This window comes from Myotis yumanensis, unplaced genomic scaffold (genome assembly GCF_028538775.1).
Source record: "Myotis yumanensis isolate MYYU_CA2020_CCGP unplaced genomic scaffold, mMyoYum1.0.hap1 SCAF_12, whole genome shotgun sequence".
NCBI lineage: Eukaryota > Metazoa > Chordata > Mammalia > Chiroptera > Vespertilionidae > Myotis > Myotis yumanensis.
The window spans coordinates 18,950,118-18,969,684 of NW_027223763.1; the positions used below are offsets into that span (position 1 = coordinate 18,950,118).

Consider the following 19,567-nt stretch of genomic DNA (forward strand, 5'->3'; position numbering starts at 1 on the left):
AGTGAGGCAGATAATCCCCCAGGGTGTCACATGCCAGCTCACTTTGAGGGTATTTTGGGTGTCATGGGAGTGTTCCTCGCCCTCTTCCTTCACGTGGTTAGCAGAGAGTTTGTTCATCCCTTTGCGCACGTCCGTGCCTCCTGAGGAGCCTGCGGGAGCCCGTGTGGGATTAGCGTGGTGCTGGGGATAAGCCATGGGTGGGGCACCGGGAGGTGCTCCCACTGCGATTGCTGAGTTTCCCAATTAAGGCATCATCACTTGGGAATCTCGGCCAAGGGGAAGCAAGAAGTCTGACAAAATTAAACTGGACGGTCTTCAGTCCTGCTCATGTCGTTTTCCTTAGCCTACGTCCCATACGTATCATGCGGCTTCTTAACTTGAATTTATTAAAGCATTTCTTGTCGTGGGATGTGTGTGCACGTAAAATCTTTCTGAATGTTTTAACTCCTTATTTACAGTAAAGATTTTAAAAAATAAAATGTTATTTTTTTTTATTGATTTTTAGCGAGCGAGGGAGGATAGACAGATAGAAACATTGATCAGCTGCCTCCCCCATGCCCCCTACTGAAGGTCAAGTCCACAACCTGGGCATGTGCCCTGACTGGCAGTCGAATCCCTGACCTCTTGGTTCATGGGTTGACACTCTACCACTGGTCCACACCGGCTGGGCTACAGGAAAGATTTTTAACCACTAGTTCTTAATTCGTTTTAAAATTTTACCCACTTGACTTTTTATTCCTAGAAACAGGACACCGGTCAAGTTCTTCTGGACATGGCATACAACCACTTGTGTGTGACCGAAAAGGAATATTTTGGTTTGCAGCATGGCGATGGATCAGTGGACTCCCCCGTGAGTACCATCCCTTTAAGATGTGCTAGACTTCTGCCCAGTTTGGTTTTTTTATATCTTATGTTTTCTTAACCAGCAGAGGTGGCTGGAATCAAGCAAGCCCGTCAGGAAGCAGTTAAAAGGTGGGTGTGACCTTCTCACTCATTTGGACACTCCTTTGGTGTTAGTGTATCGTGGCCCAGTTCTCCCCTCCGATCATCAGCCTGCCTGTAACACCTGGAATCTGGACCCCAGGTGGTCCAGGCAGCCTGAGTGAGATGCCTCCAGGCCAGCCTCCAGGGCTCCTCACCAGCTGTGAGCAAGATGGGGGAGGGTGAAAGAAGGCAGCCAAGAGCCAGGGAACCCACTTTCTTCTTTCAAGGAAAGAGGATGGCCTTTCTTAGCCCAGAGTGAGAGGCAGGGTGGGAAAGAGAGACAGGCACACACACCTAGTCCTTCCCAGCAGCTTAATTCCAGTCACGGGAAACCAAGGCATAGATGATGTCACAAATGTAACATACAGCTCATCCCGTGAGAGGTCCCAGTGCAGGTTAATTCCCACTTAGGTGGGCTCTCAACATCACACTCTATTTCTCTTTATGCACCTTACGCCCCAGACAAACCTGGATGACTTGCTGGGCCCCACACACTCCTCTGTGCCTTCCCTCATTCTGTTCCCTCTGTTGGGAATGCCTTTCCCTTTTGCTTCCTGTATCCAAATCTTGCCCTTCTTCAAAGCTGCTCAGATCCCATTTCTTTCCCTACAGCAAGTCCTGACTCCCTCTACCCCCGCTTACATTGACATCATCTGCTTCATGTGCCCCAGAACACTCTCTCCTTCAGCTCATAGTGATCTGCCTTTCTCTTTGTCAAGGAGCTTGCAGTTTGCAAGGTGAGGGAGGATGGCCTTTCTTAGCCCAGTGTGAGAGGCAGGGTGGGCCATCCTCTCTCACTCCTTGGAGTGCCCACCCCCCCACACACAGGAGGTGGCCAGTGAGTGGTTGAGGGGTGAAGGCAGGTGGATTTGTACACAAAAGTGTGCACGCACAAATGCTGCACCCCAGCCCCCAGATGGGAAGGAGCCGAAACAGTCGCCCAGACCCTGATCCCACAGCTGCTCTCACCTGGAGCCTGGGCCGCAGAGTCCCTGCCTCCCATGAGTGAGCCCTTGGCATTCAGAAGTACCCCCAGGGAGCACAGAGCCTTTGTGCAGATAACCCCTGGCCTCATTCCAGTTCACAGAGGGATAAGTACACACAGGCACGCACAGGTGTTGTCCTTCATTCTCTGACCGATGCATTCACTCAGCTAATGTGCCCCGAGCTCAGACTTTGGCAAGGCACTGGGCTCAGCTCTGGGAATCTGGTCCAGATCAGATTTGGACCCTGCCCTTAAGGAGCTCACAGCCGAGTGTGGGGACTCTGACAAGGGGAGAGACAGTTGTAGGATAGTTTTGGGCACATGATAGGATGCTCTGGGTGCACAGAGGAGGACGAGAAAGACTTGGAGGCATGTCTGAGACGCACAGTGACAACTTACAGATGGAGGTGGGGGGAGCGGGGAGGCCATCCCAAGGCAGTGGGAGGACTTAGCTATCCCCTGATGCGCAGGTGGTCCGCCTGCACTCAGTGTTCCAGCAACACACTCTCTGGCACCCAGGCACCTGTACACAGGTACATTCATAGGTGCACACACACCAATTGAAGTCTTTGACCCAAGCCGGAGATCAGAGAGATGATACTAAAGAGAGGAAAGGGCGGAGCCCAGCATGAACTAAGATAGAGGAGGTGAGAGGCCCCTGGTGGAGAAGGCTTGAGTTTCAGAGAGCAAGTAAGTGCTGTGCGCTTAGATAGGGCCAATGAGTGTTACTGAGTAACAGAGAGGGTGAGATTGACATTCAGAAGAGCTTGGATCTTAGCAGCACAACCTGATACTCTCCTGTTGCTATAGCTAGCAAAAGAAATGGGCTTATTTTATTCATACAAGCGGTTTGACTCTTGGTCGTGTTGCATGAAGCCATAGTTGAGTATGTTAATTATGTAATATTTGCTAAAGTGTTAATCACTTCTGGGATACACTTAGCATTAAAAGCATGATGTGTCTTTTAGTATAAAAATGTGTTTGAAATGTGGCCTAGCAGAATCAGAAACCACAGGGCTACCATTCTCGTTGTGTGATCAGCTGTGTGACCGAAGGCAAGTCACACCTCTAAGCCTGTTGGCGCATGTGTAAAAGGGAGCTAGCAGTAGCAGCCTCGCCTGTTCATAGTAGTGTTAAAATCAAGAATGTACACGGAAATGTTTGAAAAGTGTAAAATCACTATCTGTGGGAGATAATATTTATTGGTGAATTTTGTATATTCTGCTGATTTAAGGATTTTTTACATTCCTAACACAAATAATGGAGTGCACCGTTTGAACACAGCCCTAAGTTAAACCTGTAATAAAATGTAGATAATGCCTCATTCTGTGCTGATGCTGCAAAACAATATTTTGCTTCTTATAGACGTGATGGTTTCTGAGCAGTCAATTAACTTATGCACTCGTTTTTTAAAAAAGTAATGCTCTTAATGGGAAAGCTATAGTGCAGTGAAAAATGTATCACTGATGGGAGAGCAGCCACTTATATACATTGACTATTTTTAAAGGGAAAATTTAATTTGTTTTTGAAAAATGTTGTAGGAGGTTTTCCCTGTACCCTGCATTTTCGAGTAAGATTTTTTATACCTGATCCCAACACACTGCAGCAAGAACAAACCAGGTAATAACATTTTTTTAAAGTTTTCTACTTAGTATATAAAAATGAGTGATCATGAAAAATGTATTCTTTTATTTTATCACTGTGGCCAAATACTTCATTTGGATATAACTGTGCCATCAATTATGATCCAATTAAAGTGTGTGTGTGGGGGGGGGGGGGGGGAGGGCGTAACAGAGGTTGAAATGTGAATCAGCTCATTCCTGTCCAGTCTTGGTCCTGCCTCTCTGCACTCCCCACCTGGTCCTGCCTCCCCCACTGGGTCCTGCCTCCCTCACCGTCCCCGCCCCTCCTGCCTGTAGAGCTCCTATGTTCAAAGAACAAAGTCCTTTTCTGCTCGTGCAGGCAGGGCTTGGAAGACAAGTTTGTAAAACAGTCATGTACAGATCAAGGAGCATGTGTCTCCGAAGGGCTAGAGTTGAGGCTCTTCAGGATAACAGGCACTCTCTGAGCTAAGCATTCTCTGTCAGATCCACCCAGAAAGAAGAACCAGCTGGGCCAGCTTCTCTCCTCAGTGAATCCACCAGTGCAGACGGTCTGCGAACCAGATAAGGGCTGTGATAGGAGTTGTTTACCCCTCAGGGCTTGGTGTCTGGCCCCAGCTTTGCAGCTGGTGCTGACACGTGGGTTTTCTGGGCAGAAAGGTGTTTGGAATGGAGGGGGAGGCCACAGGAAAGTTGTGGCTGTTTGAACAGGTACTAGGCAGATTCCACCATGCCTCTGTTTTTCCCCATGGCAACTTAAGCCCTTTATTATGGGTACTTTTATTTTTCTGAGGGAGGGAAACTTCCACCAGGAAAAGTAATGAATGGATGTTCGGGAATATTGAATCCTGTTCTGCGCTCACTGTGGCCGGGAGACCACCACTAAGCCAGCCATGTCAACTCACACATAGAATGCCAGAATGCCATCTTGTTTTTTTACCCTTTCTTTTTCTTTAATGGTAGTCACATGATCACATTTTACCTTTGAATATGTTTGAAGGCCAAATATTAGTCTATTGCTCTGTTTTGCCTTCTTTGTGCACCTCTTCCCCTGCAGTAGCAGGCTTTGGCGATTGGACTGTGTTTACAGTGAAGTTAAATTTCAAGCCGGTGTAAGAGATGTCCATTAGGACTCATTGGGTAACCATGGCCGTGCACACAGTGGTTTGTTTTCCCCCATACTGGCCCTTCACCCCGGTGCACTGAGGGACAGTGTAGTGACGCTCCACCTAGCAGGTCAGTTCCTAAGCCCAAGGACACAAAGTGAAGACATTGTCTATAAGAATATGTGTTTGAAATGACCCTACCAAGGTTTCCCCAAGCCGTTACTAGAGAGCAAGTTCTAGTCAAGGAATGCTTTTAACCCTTTGCGGTCCAATGTTATTTTTGGAATTCAAACAATCTGGTCCAAATTAATTGACGGGATTGAATGTTGAACTTTTTAATGTTCTTATTGCTCGACGTTGGACCTGCTCCTAGCGCCTGGTCTGTCGAGTCAGCCTCGAGGTTGGACCAAAAAGGGTTAAAATGGCATGATGGGTTATGTATATATTATGTGTGTGTGTGTATACATACATATGTATAATGCGTTTTTAAAATCATAACCCCATGGTAAAAATATGTTCATTACACAGGTTATATATAAATTACTGAAGCAAACATTTCATAAAACAATAGGAAATGCAAAAGTACTCTGAAGTCTTCTGATGTTCTTTTTCCTTTTGAAATGCCAGTTGTGGCCCATTAAATTGCTTTTACTACCAGCTAATGGGTTCCAACCCCATGTGTGAACTGTGCCTCCTCAATTTGTGATTGTCTCCCCCGCCTCCTCCCCCCCCCCCCCCCCCCCCCCCCCCCCCCCCCCCGATGCTCTCCAGAGAGAGAACTTGAGTGAGGGATTGCTGGGCAGCCTAGTCCAGGGCCCCTCCTCAGCACCCTCCCTGGTCACTGGACACTCACTCTGTGCCCCATGGGAAGGAAGCTCACTCCCTCTGGGAGCCAACAGAATCCTCCTGCCCCGCCGCGCTGACATTGAGGAAACCATAGGGAGTTCAGGATAGAGGACTGGGAGGGAAGCAAGGGCTGCCCTTGATCTGCAGGCGGAGAGGGGGATTGGATGAGCTTGGTTGATAGAATTCTATCCAGTGGGTGGAGGTTGCAGAGGGGCAGGTTTGGGCTTAAGGTGAGTAATAGGCTAATTTTTGTTCTTTTCTAAGTCCCATGTAAAATTCAGTTTGTCCATGTGTTCCTTCTAAATCCCACCCCCCACCTCCCATCTTCAGATAGGTGGTTTCCCCAGTGTGGTGCAGAGTAGAGCTGTCACCTCCTAGGATTCAGCGCCAAATTTCCCTTTAATGCAGCAGGAGCCCTGGCAGCAGCCACCCCTGTGTGTGTGTGTGTGTGTGTGTGTGTGTGTGTGTGTGTGTGGTTTGTTTGTTTTTACTTAAATGAAGATTTTTACCTGCATTCCTGGCACATAGTATTTCCTACAAGCCCCAGCTCTGTAGCTTGTCCAAAAGTTCCCAAAAGTTAGAAACTTAGCTCCCGAGAGTCAGAGAAGGAGCACAGAGGTGACACTTGTTTCCTGAGGATCCAGGCAGGGAGGCAGGGATTGCTTTTCTCTGAAGTTGAGCTCCTGGATGGGGTGTGCTCTAGGATCGATGGCTGCATTTCTAAAGACAGGCACGGCTAGCGTCTCTTCTCAAAGTCTTTCCTTTATTCTAACTGCAAAATAAGTGTCCCCTTGATGGTGACCTCCACAATGGCTGTGTCTGATAAATGTAGATCACTCTAAACAGAATTTCATTTACTGGCAGACTCAAAATGAGGCCCTGTACATCTGGGAGGTCCTCATCCCCCTATCCCAACCCCTTCGTGATGATGTCATGGGGTTCACTCAGGAGCTTTGCTGAACATACAACAAGGTAGTGTTTGATGAATGGTGATGTCCAGGCTCATGTTCTCGCTTATATCCCTAGGAAGATGCTCCGATTAGCCGGGCTCGTCTGTGAAAGCCCAGCTTTTCCATGGGATTATCTCTAAGTCCCTCCCTTCTCTTCTTTCTCTCAGTAGTGTTGTGGAAGGAGAGAACACTTAATTCTGGTTGAATGTCAGCTGGGATAAACAGAAACAAACTAGAAAGGACGGATTATGTTCTAGGTGGAAAAGGTAGAGATTCCATTATGGAATAAACACGAATCAGCAAGTCTGTGTTCTGTCGTCTCTCAATGCTGGTCTTCAGCACATTAAGGGAAGCTGGTAATTATAGTCAAAGTAATAACATCAGAGCTAGGAAATAGATCCTAAGCTTTTTAGCCATTAGCCAGATAAATTCGTAGCATAGTCAGATTTTTCCCATAGCGTAAGTGTCCAGGTTAAAATAAGACATAACTGACCCCACATCACCTCTCTGAACCTTAGTGTTCTCATCTGTAAAAAATGTAGGTGGTGGTCCCTACCTCACAGAGTTATTCCGAGGCTGAAATGAGGCAATCAGTTCTAAAATACCATGCATGTGGCCCAGAACTGTGCAGATAGGAAGTCGTGATACCAGGTGAGGCATTCACGTCTCAAAAGACCAGCACCTTCACCTTTAAACATAAATTAGAAGGAACCCTGAGAATGATCTGTTCAAATTGCCAAAATGATCTCTCTCTCTGGCCCCTGAGCACTTCTGCTGCATCTGTATTGTATTTCAAGAGGTTTCGCTTTTGTCATCTTGGCCAGACACTGGCATGTCTATCCCATTTGAGTCCGGGCTTTAAAAAAGAGTGGGAGCTAGCGGCCAAGTGTCACGGGTGTGCCGCATCCCGAAATAGAACGCTCTGCAGGGCCCTTCCCAGCCTGCACGGCGCTGTGGATGCCCCGTCTCCCGTTACCTGGCTGGAGGGCAGGCTCACAGGCTGGTGAGGGGCCTGACGATTTACTGAGCTCTGCCCACACGTCACGCCCCGCGTTTTGAAGTGATATTGCTTACAAAGAAGTGCCGAATCCAGCTTGGAGGTCCCGGCAGCCTGCAGTTGACGGTTATGCTTTTGCTGGAGCACCCACAGTTCCTGGGGCACAGGAAAGAACCCAGCTGGGTGCTTGCTCCCCAGCCAAGGAGATGTCTCCACAGACCCTCCTCTCCTGGAGCTCTCAGACACCCCAAGTTTGATTGGGGAGGTCCAGGCCGAGGGTCTGGGCACTCCCTGACCAGCTGATCTTTGATGGGCTGCTTCCACCCCGTCCATCCCTGCTCAGCCACCCCTAGGACAGCCTGTGCTGGCGTGAGGCTGGCTGGCCATCGGCCCTGCCAATCAAGGCTTAGGCAGCCACGTGAGCCATTCTTCCTGAAGGGGCAGCTTTGAAATGTGCAAAATGGTACCTGATGCTTTAGATTAAAATGTGCCTTTACTAGTATTTTATTTTTCCAATGTACAGGTCTTATCCTTGATGCATCAATGTTGTTTTGGGTGTTGTTGTTATTGTTGTTGTTTTTGCTTATTTCAACTTGGGTATGATGAATTAATGAAAATAATTGTTTCGTAGGCATTTGTATTTCCTACAACTGAAGATGGATATTTGTGAAGGAAGGTAATGAGAATTTTGCATTCCTTTTTTCCCTGTCAGCTGCCAGATTAGCAAAATCCCTGCTTAAAGTCGCATGAGCATGCGCCCCTGGTAGCAACACTAAACGCCCACTAAGAGTGGGTGTGGAAAGCAGCATTCCGTATGCTTTGGACACGTGTTCAACTCCATCCTGGTTTACAGAGGCGAAGGATCGATAACATTCCTTTCGTGTTGTTTCAGTTTTGTTATAAAAGGTACAGATATCTTTCTGGTAAAGACCTGAGAAATTTTACAGGGAGGGAGGGACCCCGAATGTGAACAGGGCCTCCTCCTTCAGGAAGGCAGGATCAGGCCTCATTAGGCCTCATTAGGCCCACTTTGGAGCCCCTGGTACCTGCGGTTGATTCATTTCCTCTCTGGGACACTTTGCTCAAAGACATGAGCACCTGCCCATGGTTCAGCACTTCTTGTGTATCGGGACCATCTCAGTGGCTGGAAAGTGAGGCGCAGAAAGCTCAGGGAGGGCGGGAGATGCCAAGCCAGTGGTCCCTGAGCCACCTCCTCCAAGTCCTGAGTTTGTGCTTGGCTTACAGAGGAAAGTGCAGCAGGTAGGCCGGTGGGGACGGCTACCTCACTCCCATTCCCCGCCTCCGCTCTCCTGCCCGTGCAGTCCTGCTGAGGAAGGTCTTCAGGCCTCCGGCGGGCTTTCGGAAGGGAGCTTACAGGCTGCTGGGGAAGTGATACCAGAGCCCACGAAGCAGTGAGGGCCAGGGTGAACGTGGAGAGCACGTGGTCCTGGGGTTTGAGGAGGAGGAGATGCAGGTGTGGGCTGGAAGTCTTTGCGCACTGCTGCGATGAGCTGGGGTTGGGGTGGGTAGCGCAGTGAGGAGGTGTGTCCCCCTGGGTGGTGAGTGAAAAGGATACCCCTCCCCTCACTCATGGGTTTGTCTCACAAACACTTCGCAAGCACCTGCTATGAGACAGGCACTCGACTGTGCTGGTCAGTGGGGCAAAGCCCTGCCCCTTCAGGAGCTTTCAGTCCAGCTCTCCAAGTGTTGGAAATCGGTCATCTTCAGTTTTTCTTCTCCAGACAAAATACCCCTTGATAGTTTTATGTGAATTGATAGGATTCCTGGCTGAGCACCCTGGCATCCTTGTCACTATCAGGTCTGCAGGTGGCCCTCACCACCTGTCTGAGGGGAGAGTCCTGCGCTACCAGCTGCTTCTCAGGATCTTTTGACAGACCTAGTGGATCTAGTTCGAGTTCCTCCTGGGGGTGGAATCATGCCCTGACCAAAGGCTTCAGTTCCTTCTGCTAAGATAAGCGATCTCGTCCCGCAGATGGAGACCCCAAAGCCCGGAGAGAAGGAAAGGGGTCTGTTAGGAAGATGTGGCCTGGGAGCGGCCCAGGCAGGAGTACAGTGCAGGCTTTCAGTGTTCTCTCCTCGGTACCATATTTACCCTCTGAGTGGAGATGTTTTCCTTTCTGACTTCCTCGTAGGCTTGTTTCTTCCATCTAGACTGGACCCCTTTAGCCTCTCCCCTAAGATGTTCCCCAAATCCCATTCAGCTGCTCTTTCTGTAGCAAGAACCCGGCTTAGATTCCACTGACGCCCATCTTGGCAGGAGAGCGAATGGCTGATGCTTGCTCTCCCCATGGACTCTCTGGGTCTCCAGGCGAACGAAGAGACAGTGAGCATCCCTGGATGTATCTCCAGACTTGGAGAGAGCATTTAGAAGTGCTAGTCGGGGCCCCGCCGAGAGGGAAGGCTACCTTCCCAAGCAGCTGCAGGGCCAGCACACAGGCAGCGCACAAGACAGGGAACCTTGGCGGGCCGACCAGATTAGTCAGAGAGGTTGAAGTGACTCATATCTTCATGGGCTGCCATGGAAACCATGTGTTTTCTTCACTTTCCCATGGGTTTTCTGGGAAGAATGCTTTGAAAATCTGTCTCTCCGCCCTGCAGGCCTTCATTCCTGCTGCTGGTTCAGCCCTTTCCCAATGCACCCCTCCCCCTCGGGGTGACCCTGCTGGCCGGGCTCCTAAGTAGACTGTGGAACCCCAGGTGGAATGGAGAAGAGGGAGCACTAAGAGGATTTGAAATATGGACCAAGACAGAGATGGAGCCACTGGCAGAAATGGGGTATCCTGGAGGGCAGTGAGCTTAAGAGGGTAGAAGAACCAGTCCAACCTGGAGTCTGTGGACACTTGGCAGATGGCAGGAGACTGAGAGGTGGACAGAGCCTTCCCCCTAGACTGGAAGCTTCAGGGAGAAAACAGACTTAGGAATCTTAAACAACTAATTTAATTAGGTAATTTAAAACTCACTGGAGTTTTAAAATTCATAACGCTTTTCTATTTTTCCCTTTTAAGAGGATGTCAGCCTTCTAGAAAGTGAGTAACTGAGATTCATTGAGTGAGCAGACCTCGGGGATTTCGTTAGAAAGCCCTATGAAAAGTCTCATGTCTTTACCAGAAAGATACGAAGGTCGCCCATGGATCTAAGTGTTCAATTTTCTCTTAGTGATATGAGCCTGGCCTCTCTTGACCAAAACCCTGGCCAATCATGACCTCCAGGGTATATGTATTTATGTATATTATTTTAAACATGAAAAAGTGTTCTTTCCATTTTCAGAAATCTTTAGTGTTGCATTCATCTTTACTGCTTACTATTAGTTGTGTCATAAAATGGTCTTTGCTGTGATTCATGGTTGTGTCTCATGCTTTCACTCAAGAAAGAAAAGACAGGTGATCAACGAGTGTGTCGGGCTCGTGTGCCTTCGCTAATGTGTTTTTCTTCTGACAGGTTGACCTGCCCTCTTAACTCAGCGGTGGTTCTAGCATCCTACGCAGTACAATGTAAGTCACAAGGGAGCGCGTCACGAACGGACGGCTTGCTCTGACGCGTGTATCGGGAAAGTCATCGGCTTCTCCTGTTTGGCTCTGTCCCTCCCTCTCCTGTGGGGCAAGCGTCTCTGGTTGTCCAGAAAGCTCCTCTCTCAGCCTGACTTACTGTGTCCTTCAGCTCAGGGCTGTCACACTCAGGAAGGTGGTTGAAGGAAAAAGTGTAGATGAGCTGTGGTGTGAGGGGAGCCCATAAAACGGAAGACACCTATCGCCCATTACCTTTGCTAGAGGCTTTGCTCACATTTTGGATTTGATTTCCACAACAAACCCCCGTGGTCACGTCTTACAGACCTGGAAACCAAGGCCTGCCTAAGCTACGGAATTTGCTGGAGGTCATTCCTGCCACTTGCTTTGTGTCACTCTACACGCTGCTGGGATCTTAGGGATTTATTTTTTAGAGTTTCCATAGAGCTCATGGGGATATATATATATATATATATATATACACACACACACACACACACATATATATATATTAGTTAGTAGAAATATAATATGAGCTATGTTTGTAATTCTCGAGTAGCCATATTAAAAAAGTAAAATGAAACAGGTGAGATTAGTTTTAATATATTTTAACTGAGTATATCCAGAATATTATCATTTTAATATGTAATCATTGAAAAAATTATTAATGAGATATTTTACTTTTTTCATACTAAGCCTTTGAAAACCCATCAGACTTTGCACTGGCAGCACATCTTGGTGTGGACTGGCCACCTTCAAGTGCTCAGTAGCCACATGTGGCCAGCAGTTGCCATACTGGTGGGCAGGCAGAGGTGGACCAGGCGATGCTGGCAGTGGGTTGAGCACAGAGGACATGCTGGTCCTGCCTAGGGGAGAGGGAGGGCGTCTAGAACAGCTACTAGGGAGGATCCCCAAGCAGAGCCTCGAAGATCAGGTGGGAGTTGGAGGAATAGCATGTAAAGGGCTTTCCCAGCGGAACAGCTGGACACTTGAGATGCCACACGTTTGAGTTCCCGCGACATACTCTCTCTTTTTTACAAAAAGGAAAATACCAGCCAGAAGAATGCATGGAACTTAAAAAGCAAGGTATTTCCCATGTAGAAGCCCTCATATCCTTTTCCTGCTGCTATAATTAGCTTTTGCATGTATTGCTTGAGTGTGTGGTACAGTAAATAAAGAGTGTGGACAGTGGTCAGAGTCTAGGCTCCAAGTGACCAGCTAAGCAACAGTGGGCAGGCCCCTTCCTTGAGTCTCATTCCATTATCTGTGTAATGGGAATGAAAGCATCGCCTATGGCAGGAGTGTCTCTCTTGCCGTAATGTCTGATGTCTGATGTCGTTGAAATCAAAGTGGAAACCGCCCTGGGCTTTCCAGATGTGTGTCACTGGTTAACTTTGTTTCCCCCTAGTGGTCAGCACAGGACTTGCACAGAGTGGCCGGCTAAGATTTCAAGGGAAAACCACCCTTCAGGGAGGTTCATCGGCCCTGTGTTCAGTTCAGACGTTGGTGGGTGACTTGCCTAAAGAGAGAACCTTGCTGCCCATGCTGGGTTGGGACTGCTAGTTATATGATGGACGAGGAATCAAGATCCAAGAGGGTCTTCTGAGCTAACGAAACCAACAGAGTAAAATTAGTAGGACTCTTGCCTCGAGGCTCAGGAACATCATTTGTGGCATTTGGTTGCCCTTTGGGGACATGGCCAGTGTCATCAGCCAATGGCCAGCAGCAGCTCGGGCCTGGCAGGCAGGCTGGTGGATTAGCAGGCGCACTAGCCGGGGTGTGGATCACCTGCGTTCCAATCTGGACTGCTAAAAAATGGCTCTGTGGTCGAGGCAAGTCCCTTCTCCTCTCTGCACGTTCATTTCCTGCCCTTTAACATGAGGAGTTTGAATGCTAAGGCTTTCTCGAGCTTTCCTCGCTGTGGACCGTGTCAGGACACCTAAATGACTTCCTGTAAAGGCCATTGCACACTTCGCTATGCACAGGCTCACCTGCAAGCCACACTTGGGCTGACATCATCCAGTCTGGACATTGCCGTGCACAGCTTAGCCACAGTTGGCTGGCCTTCACGGCCTGTGGTGTACCCTTGACCAAGTCTGCATGCATAGATCACTTGGCTTTCTGCCCTCTTCCCTTCCAAAGCTGAACTTTGCAGTAGCCTCCATACAAGTCAGTTCTGAGCAACACAGCCTTGAGCACCTACTGTGTGCCATGTGTAAGGATTAGGCCCTAAAGATGAGTTGGCCCACTCCCAGCCCAAAAGGAACAGTGCCAGGAGGGAATGGGCCCTGTGTGTGACTGGCCCTGAAGCCTCACTCACTCTCCCCAGCCCACGTCCATGTGACAGAGGAGTGGTGTTTGACTTAGAAACCTTCTGTGCTGAGTGGGTGCTCTGAAATGATCCTGAGTCCTCAGAAGCCCCTTGACGTTGAAGCCAGCAGCAGGAGAACGACATGAAAACCTTTGGGAAGATCTAGGTTCATATTTTTAAAAAGATGAAATAGCCTCTTTTGTCAAGAAAGTGAAATACTAGATTAATTGCCTACCAGAGCTAGGCCTCAGGGCAGCCACCCACACTGGGACAGGTTGGGTGCTCACTGCACAGCTCTCAGGAATGCCCATCACACCACAGCCCTCAGTGGGCCCTGTCTGCAGAGGGCAGTCCAGGACCTGGAGGAGAAAGTGCCATTAGGCCCAGGGGCTAGTCTGGGAGTTCCTCTGTGGGCCCCTTTCCTTTTCCCCCTCTGGTTACAAATCCCCAACATTATTTCCCTGACAGCCCCAGCATCTGTCTTCCTATCTTCTGAGTCCCCTAAGAATGTTTCCTCCTTCCCCAAAACTCTTCCCTCAGCCTTGCCAGGGCCTAGACCAGCGGTTCTCAACCTGTGTGTCTCGACCCCTTTGGGGGTCGAACGACCCTTTCACAGGGGTCACCTAAGACCATTGGAAAACACATATGTAATTATGTATTGTTTTTGTGATTAATCACTATGGTTTAATTATGTTCAATTTGTAACAATGAAATTGGGAGTCACCACAACATGAGGAACTGTATTGAAGGGTCACAGCATTAGGAAGGTTGAGAACCACTGCTCTAGAGCAGCAGTAGTCGGCAAACTGCGGCTCCTTGAGTGTGGCTCTTCCACAAAATACCGACTTCTGCGCATGGACCACAAAGTTTCAATCGCACTGTACGTGCGCACCCGCACATGGTATTTTGTGGAAAAGCCACACTCAAGGGGCCAAAGAGCCGCATGTGGCTCTCGAGCCGCAGTTTGCCAACCAGGGGCCTAGACCCTTCAGCCCCACCTACTCCTATTCTTCACACTCCCCCCACCCCAGGGCCTCTGAACACACCCTGATTCCCTCCCTTCCACACTTCCTGAACTCCAGGGGGTGAGTCAAGATGCAGTCCTCACCTGTTTCTTAGAGCAGATTGGCCCAGTGTTAAAACAGCCTTGGGGCACTGCAGAGAGAGAGCCGGCACGGTGCCTGGCATCCAGAGAGTGGCATTGCTCTGAGTGGGTTCTCGTATTTTTCTTTATCCAGGGGTATAAGCACAAACTGCTGTGCTGACCAGATGTGGGACTAGAATAGGACCTGGATTCAAACCGCCTCCCCTTTCCTTCTCATGTGACCTCAGGGACAGAGAGAGTTTGGTTGGAGCACACTGGGCAGCGCTTCGCCCGTGGGGAGAGTTCAAGTAGTAAATGTGGAATCCGGAGCTAATGCAAAGCTCAGGTTCCTGTGGGGGCAGAACTTTCGGAGAGAATATTTCCAATTAATGTTTTTCTTGTGATGCCTGTAAATGCAGACCTTGTTGAAAGGGCAATTTCCTCCCCATTCTGTCTTGCTAGCTCATTTTGGAGACTATAATTCTTCCATTCACCATCCGGGCTATCTTTCTGAGAGCCAGTTTATACCAGATCAGAACGATGACTTTGTCACGAAGGTGGAATCGCTCCACGAGCAGCACAGGTGAGAGCAGGGATGGGGTGGCCTACTTTGGGAACCCCGGTGGGTACTGTTAGCCCTGTGTTTGCTCTGTTCTCCTCTCTCTTTTGTTCACGAATCCTTTCAGGATGTCGGGGGTTTGCGAACCTTTGAGCTGTAACGAGGGCATGTATATTTGGCAGGACTGGCTTTCTGTAAAGTGTAAAATGCGGCAAGAGTTCAGGGCGATTTGCTGCCTTCTTTGTCAGGATGCAGTTGAAATCCGTTAACTCCTGAAGGAAAGGCCCCTTTTAAATCTGACTGCCCCACTAATGGGCCCTCCCAGGCCACCCTTTGAACAGTTCACCCCATTGAATAAAATGGCCCGTGCCTTCAGGTGGGGTCAAATGCACAGGCAGGTGGACAAAAGTGCTGACAGGCTGGCTCAGTCCGCAGCCCTCTCTTGGCATCTGGTCATGAAATTGCCTCACTTCCAGAATGGAGCCCCAGGCGTCTGCGGCTGCCTGGGGCCAAGCCTTCACTGCAACAGACACGCCCCAACTGGCCTCCTGGTCCCTCTCCTCAGCTGACTCACAGCTGCCGGCCCCCCCTGACTGGAAGGCCGGGTCTCAAGGGACCTCACATGCTTGGGAAGGCCATAAAAACAAAGGCCAACCACCCAGCGTCCCTTCTAAAAGGCACCGCCAATCCTGTCTCCCAGAATTGCTCCCCCGGCAGAAGCCAGCGTCCTAAAATAGTACGGTGACGTTTGGAAGTTGGAGGCTGCTGCTAAAAGGGTAGATAAAGGCAGAAAGACCTACCGAGCACCTACTAAGCAACTTGGAATAAGTAGGGTGGGGATTCCGAAGGCGACAGCCTTTGCTCTCTGATCATGGAGAGCCTACTAAAGGAGAAGGCGTATTTAATAAAGAAATGATGGGCTAGAAGTCTTAGTGGACAAGAAGGAAAACCTGGTTTAGTAGAATTTAGGGTTAGACTAAGCTTAAGGAATGTAGGGTTAGGTACCATGAGGCATTTAGTAACCTTGGAGTAATGCTATCAAATTTTTTAGTTTTGTCTTCATTTTTTAAATTGGAGTTGCCATCCTCTCGTGGGTGAACGCTGTATCTCCTCTCTTCTGTAGTGGGCTGAAGCAGTCAGAAGCGGAATCTTGCTTCATCAACATAGCACGGACCCTCGACTTCTATGGCGTGGAGCTGCACAGTGGTAGGGTAGGTACCTGGGGCACATTTGGCTTCAAAAACTTACTTTGATTTTAATTTCTGAAACTTTGGAAACTTCTAAAAGTCTTGCTTTTGCAAAAAAAAAACAACAAACAAAAAACCTTTTTTTAGACGTTTGGAAATTTATAAAGTAATATTGAGTTTTGCTGGTTGTTTCTTCAGTTGCTTTTTTCATGGTTGCCTTTGTACTTGAAGACTTTATTTGGGGAAGGTCATGAGGATTAAAAACAAGTAATTTTTGTATGGCCATTTTATATTGTGGTTAAAGAAGCAAAAATGGTATAGAAGTCTGTTTTCTAAGTAACACTTTAATGAGCTAAGGTTTCTACTATTTAATCTCAGTGCTGCTCAAATTAGAGCTAATTACTCAAATATCATCGTTTTTTTTTAAAATTATCATTGTGTGATTATGAAAATCAATATTTTAAATTGGTAGTGACTTTTTTTGTTGTTAAACTTCATCTGAGGATATTTTTTCCATTGATTTTTTTTTTTTTTTATAGAGAGTGGAAGGGAGGGAGGGAGAAGGAGAGAGAGAAAAACATCATTGAGAAAGAGACACATGGATTGGTTGCCTGCCGCAGGCGTCCCCAACCAGGGCCGGGGATCGATCCTGTAACTCAGGTATGTGCCCTTGCCCAGGAATCGAACCTAAGACCCTTTGGTGGTTGGGCCGACACTCTAACCACTGGACAACACCAGCCAGGGCTGGCTGTGACTTTTTAAATAAAATGGACCAACATCAATTATTTTCTGAGCACTTTCATCTGCCACACAGTGGCTTATTTCCCATGGGGTATTATCATTACTCGCTTTTTACAGATGGAGTAACTGATACTCGTGGACTTAATAGCACATAAGTAGTGGCTTCAGTACATGATCCCAGTCCTTTCTAATTGATATCTGACCTTTATTTTTTATAGCTTTAATTGGCCCACATCATATCCAAAAGAAAGAAAATAATTGGTGGAACACCTAGTCATTTGTTCCAGATGGTCTCATATGAAACCATAAGGTCTCATTTAAAGATTATAGTAACCTTTGAAATTGGGAGTCTAATTATCTCATTTTGCAGATGAGGCTAAGGGAAGTTGAGTCAATGGCCAAATTTTATCTCTGTATTATGTTTTTAGAATGCATACAAACACTTTCTTCAGGCCCATAACTGTGGAAGGCAAGTTATGACATAGGTAATAAAGTAGGAAAAACATACTGAATCTAGCCCTAGCTGGTTTGATTCAGTGGATAGAGCATCGGCCTGCGGACTGAAGCTTCCCAGGTTTGATTCCAGTCAAGGGCACGTGCACAAGTTTCGGGCTCAGTCCCTAGTAATGAGTGTGCAGGAGGCAGCCAGTCAATGATTCTCTTTCATCATTGATGTTTCTCTATCTCCCTCTCCCTTCCTCTTTGAAATCAATTTTTAAAAAAAAATTTTTTTTTTTTGAAGATACTGGATCTTACAAAATATGAACTTTGGGACTTGACCATTAAATTTTACTCCATTTGCAAATAATATTTTCTCTCTAGTGGAATGTGGTGGAGAACTTTCTTCAGTGGTGAAGTAGGCTTTATACCTGCTCCAGTTGATCCGTGTTCTCCCCACCCCCAGTGCCCCATGAGGGTCCTGAGGCCAGCTGACACCTGCAAGGTATCAGAGGGAGTTGGGTTACCCCTGGCTATGCCGCATCAACCAAAACCCCTTAAATCTCAGAAACTTAATACCACCAAGTTTCTCAGTAGTTCAGAGTCTGCAGCGGGTCCTGACAACTCCAGGGCGGCCCTCCTCCACGTATGACTCAGCAGTCTAGGCGGCCCCTGTCTAGTGGCCTCACCATCTTCACACAAGGCCTCGCGCCTGTCACAAGAGGAAGCTGGGGGGTTGCACACCACTCGTAAGACACACTGTCACTTCCGACCGTATAGCACAGGGGTCCTCAAACTTTTTAAACAGGGGGCCAGTTCACTGTCCCTCAGACCGTTGGAGGGCCGGACTATAGTTTAAAAAAAAACTATGAACAAATTCCTATGCACACTGCACATATCTTATTTTGAAGTAAAAAAACAAAACAGGAACAAATACAATATTTGTATTTGCATGTGGCCCGTGGGCCGTAGTTTGAGGACCCCTGGTATAGCACATTGGCCAGAACTAGTCCTGTGGTCCTGCCTTGTACAAGTAAAGCTGGGAGATGTTGGGATGGGCATGGGAACTTAGGGATCCGTAACTGTCTGTGCTGCCGGGGTTGAAGTGCAGACTCAAAGACCACAGACCCAGGAGATTGGAGACCCAGGTCACTGCCACCCAAGCCACTCATTGATTTCCTTGTTTTGCGCTCCACTTTGACTTTATTTGCCAATTTGTGTGTCTGTACCACCTGCTTAGTATTTTTCCTTGTATTTTAATCCCAAGTGTCATGTTTAAATGCAACCCTTGTTTCCACCAAGGAAATTTGGTTTTGCTTATGTGTGTGATTTCGGTTGGGTGCCCAATAGCGAATGCTCTCTGGATCCTTCATGATATCAGCACTGTGTTCTTTGACCAATTTTTCTAATTCCCGTGTTCACATCCTTTTCTCCAAAGTGAGTTGTCCCCAAAGCCTGTCCTGTGTTCTTTACTTATGTTCCCTAATTTCAGCCTGATAAAAACCCTTGGAGGTGGGCCCGATAATCCTAATTGTACAAAAGGAAAAACTGACCCTCAGTAGCCCAAAATAACACAGGCTGAGTCAAACTCTGCTCTTGCTTTGTAATTTCAAGTATCTAATCGGGTAAATAGGGAGACAGGTGACTCAAGGGTAGGGACTCTTTGTTTTTTAATTTTTATTTATTGATTTGAGAGAGAGAGAGAGAGGAAAGGAGAGAGAGGAACATCAACTTGTTCCGTTTATTTATGCATACGTTGGTTGCTTCTTGTATGTGCCGTGACGAGAGATTGAACTTGCAACCTTGGTGTATTGGTGTGACGCTCTAACAAACTGAGCTACTGGGCCAGGGCCGGGAAGGAACTGTTTTATTTTTAAATTTTATTTACTGATACCTTGTTTCCAAACAAACTTAAACAGCGTATAGTTGCGGTATCTTCCTTCTGTATTTTCGTTATCTACGGCACGCCTAGCACACAGGTTCTTAGCAGATGTTGAACTTAATTGGATTTATAAGCAGCTTTTACATCTTGATTGGATTTAGAATCTGGTTTTGCACTCCATTCTAGTGGCAGGAGTTGAGATTTACAGAAAGCTGTGCAGGCACAGGGCCTTTGTGATTTTAATATGACACCTCATACCAACTGTTGAAAATGTAAACTCAGATTTCATCTCAGTGATTCTGTGGAATGAGCAGACTGGCCTGATAACTTTTTGAAACCGGTGGAGGGGGTGTTACTGTCAGTGCGTTCACT

At 47.7% G+C, this 19,567-nt stretch overlaps 1 protein-coding gene across 7 annotated transcripts in view; it reads left to right on the forward strand.

Moving 5' to 3' along the window:
- PTPN3 (protein tyrosine phosphatase non-receptor type 3) overlaps nucleotides 1-19,567 on the forward strand; it is a 101,242-nt gene that overhangs the window by 34,716 nt on the left and 46,959 nt on the right. For 3 of the 7 annotated variants that reach the window (XM_070430935.1, XM_070430938.1, XM_070430936.1), the window contains exons 3-9: nucleotides 743-850; nucleotides 927-972; nucleotides 3,511-3,589; nucleotides 8,101-8,145; nucleotides 10,929-10,981; nucleotides 14,851-14,971; nucleotides 16,071-16,158. In XM_070430935.1, the coding sequence (XP_070287036.1) occupies nucleotides 743-850; nucleotides 927-972; nucleotides 3,511-3,589; nucleotides 8,101-8,145; nucleotides 10,929-10,981; nucleotides 14,851-14,971; nucleotides 16,071-16,158 (540 nt within the window). Of the gene's footprint in view, nucleotides 1-742; nucleotides 851-926; nucleotides 973-3,510; nucleotides 3,590-8,100; nucleotides 8,146-10,928; nucleotides 10,982-14,850; nucleotides 14,972-16,070; nucleotides 16,159-19,567 lie in introns of those variants that run through there. The other 4 variants (XM_070430937.1, XM_070430939.1, XM_070430940.1 and 1 more) reach the window with 3 other exon arrangements.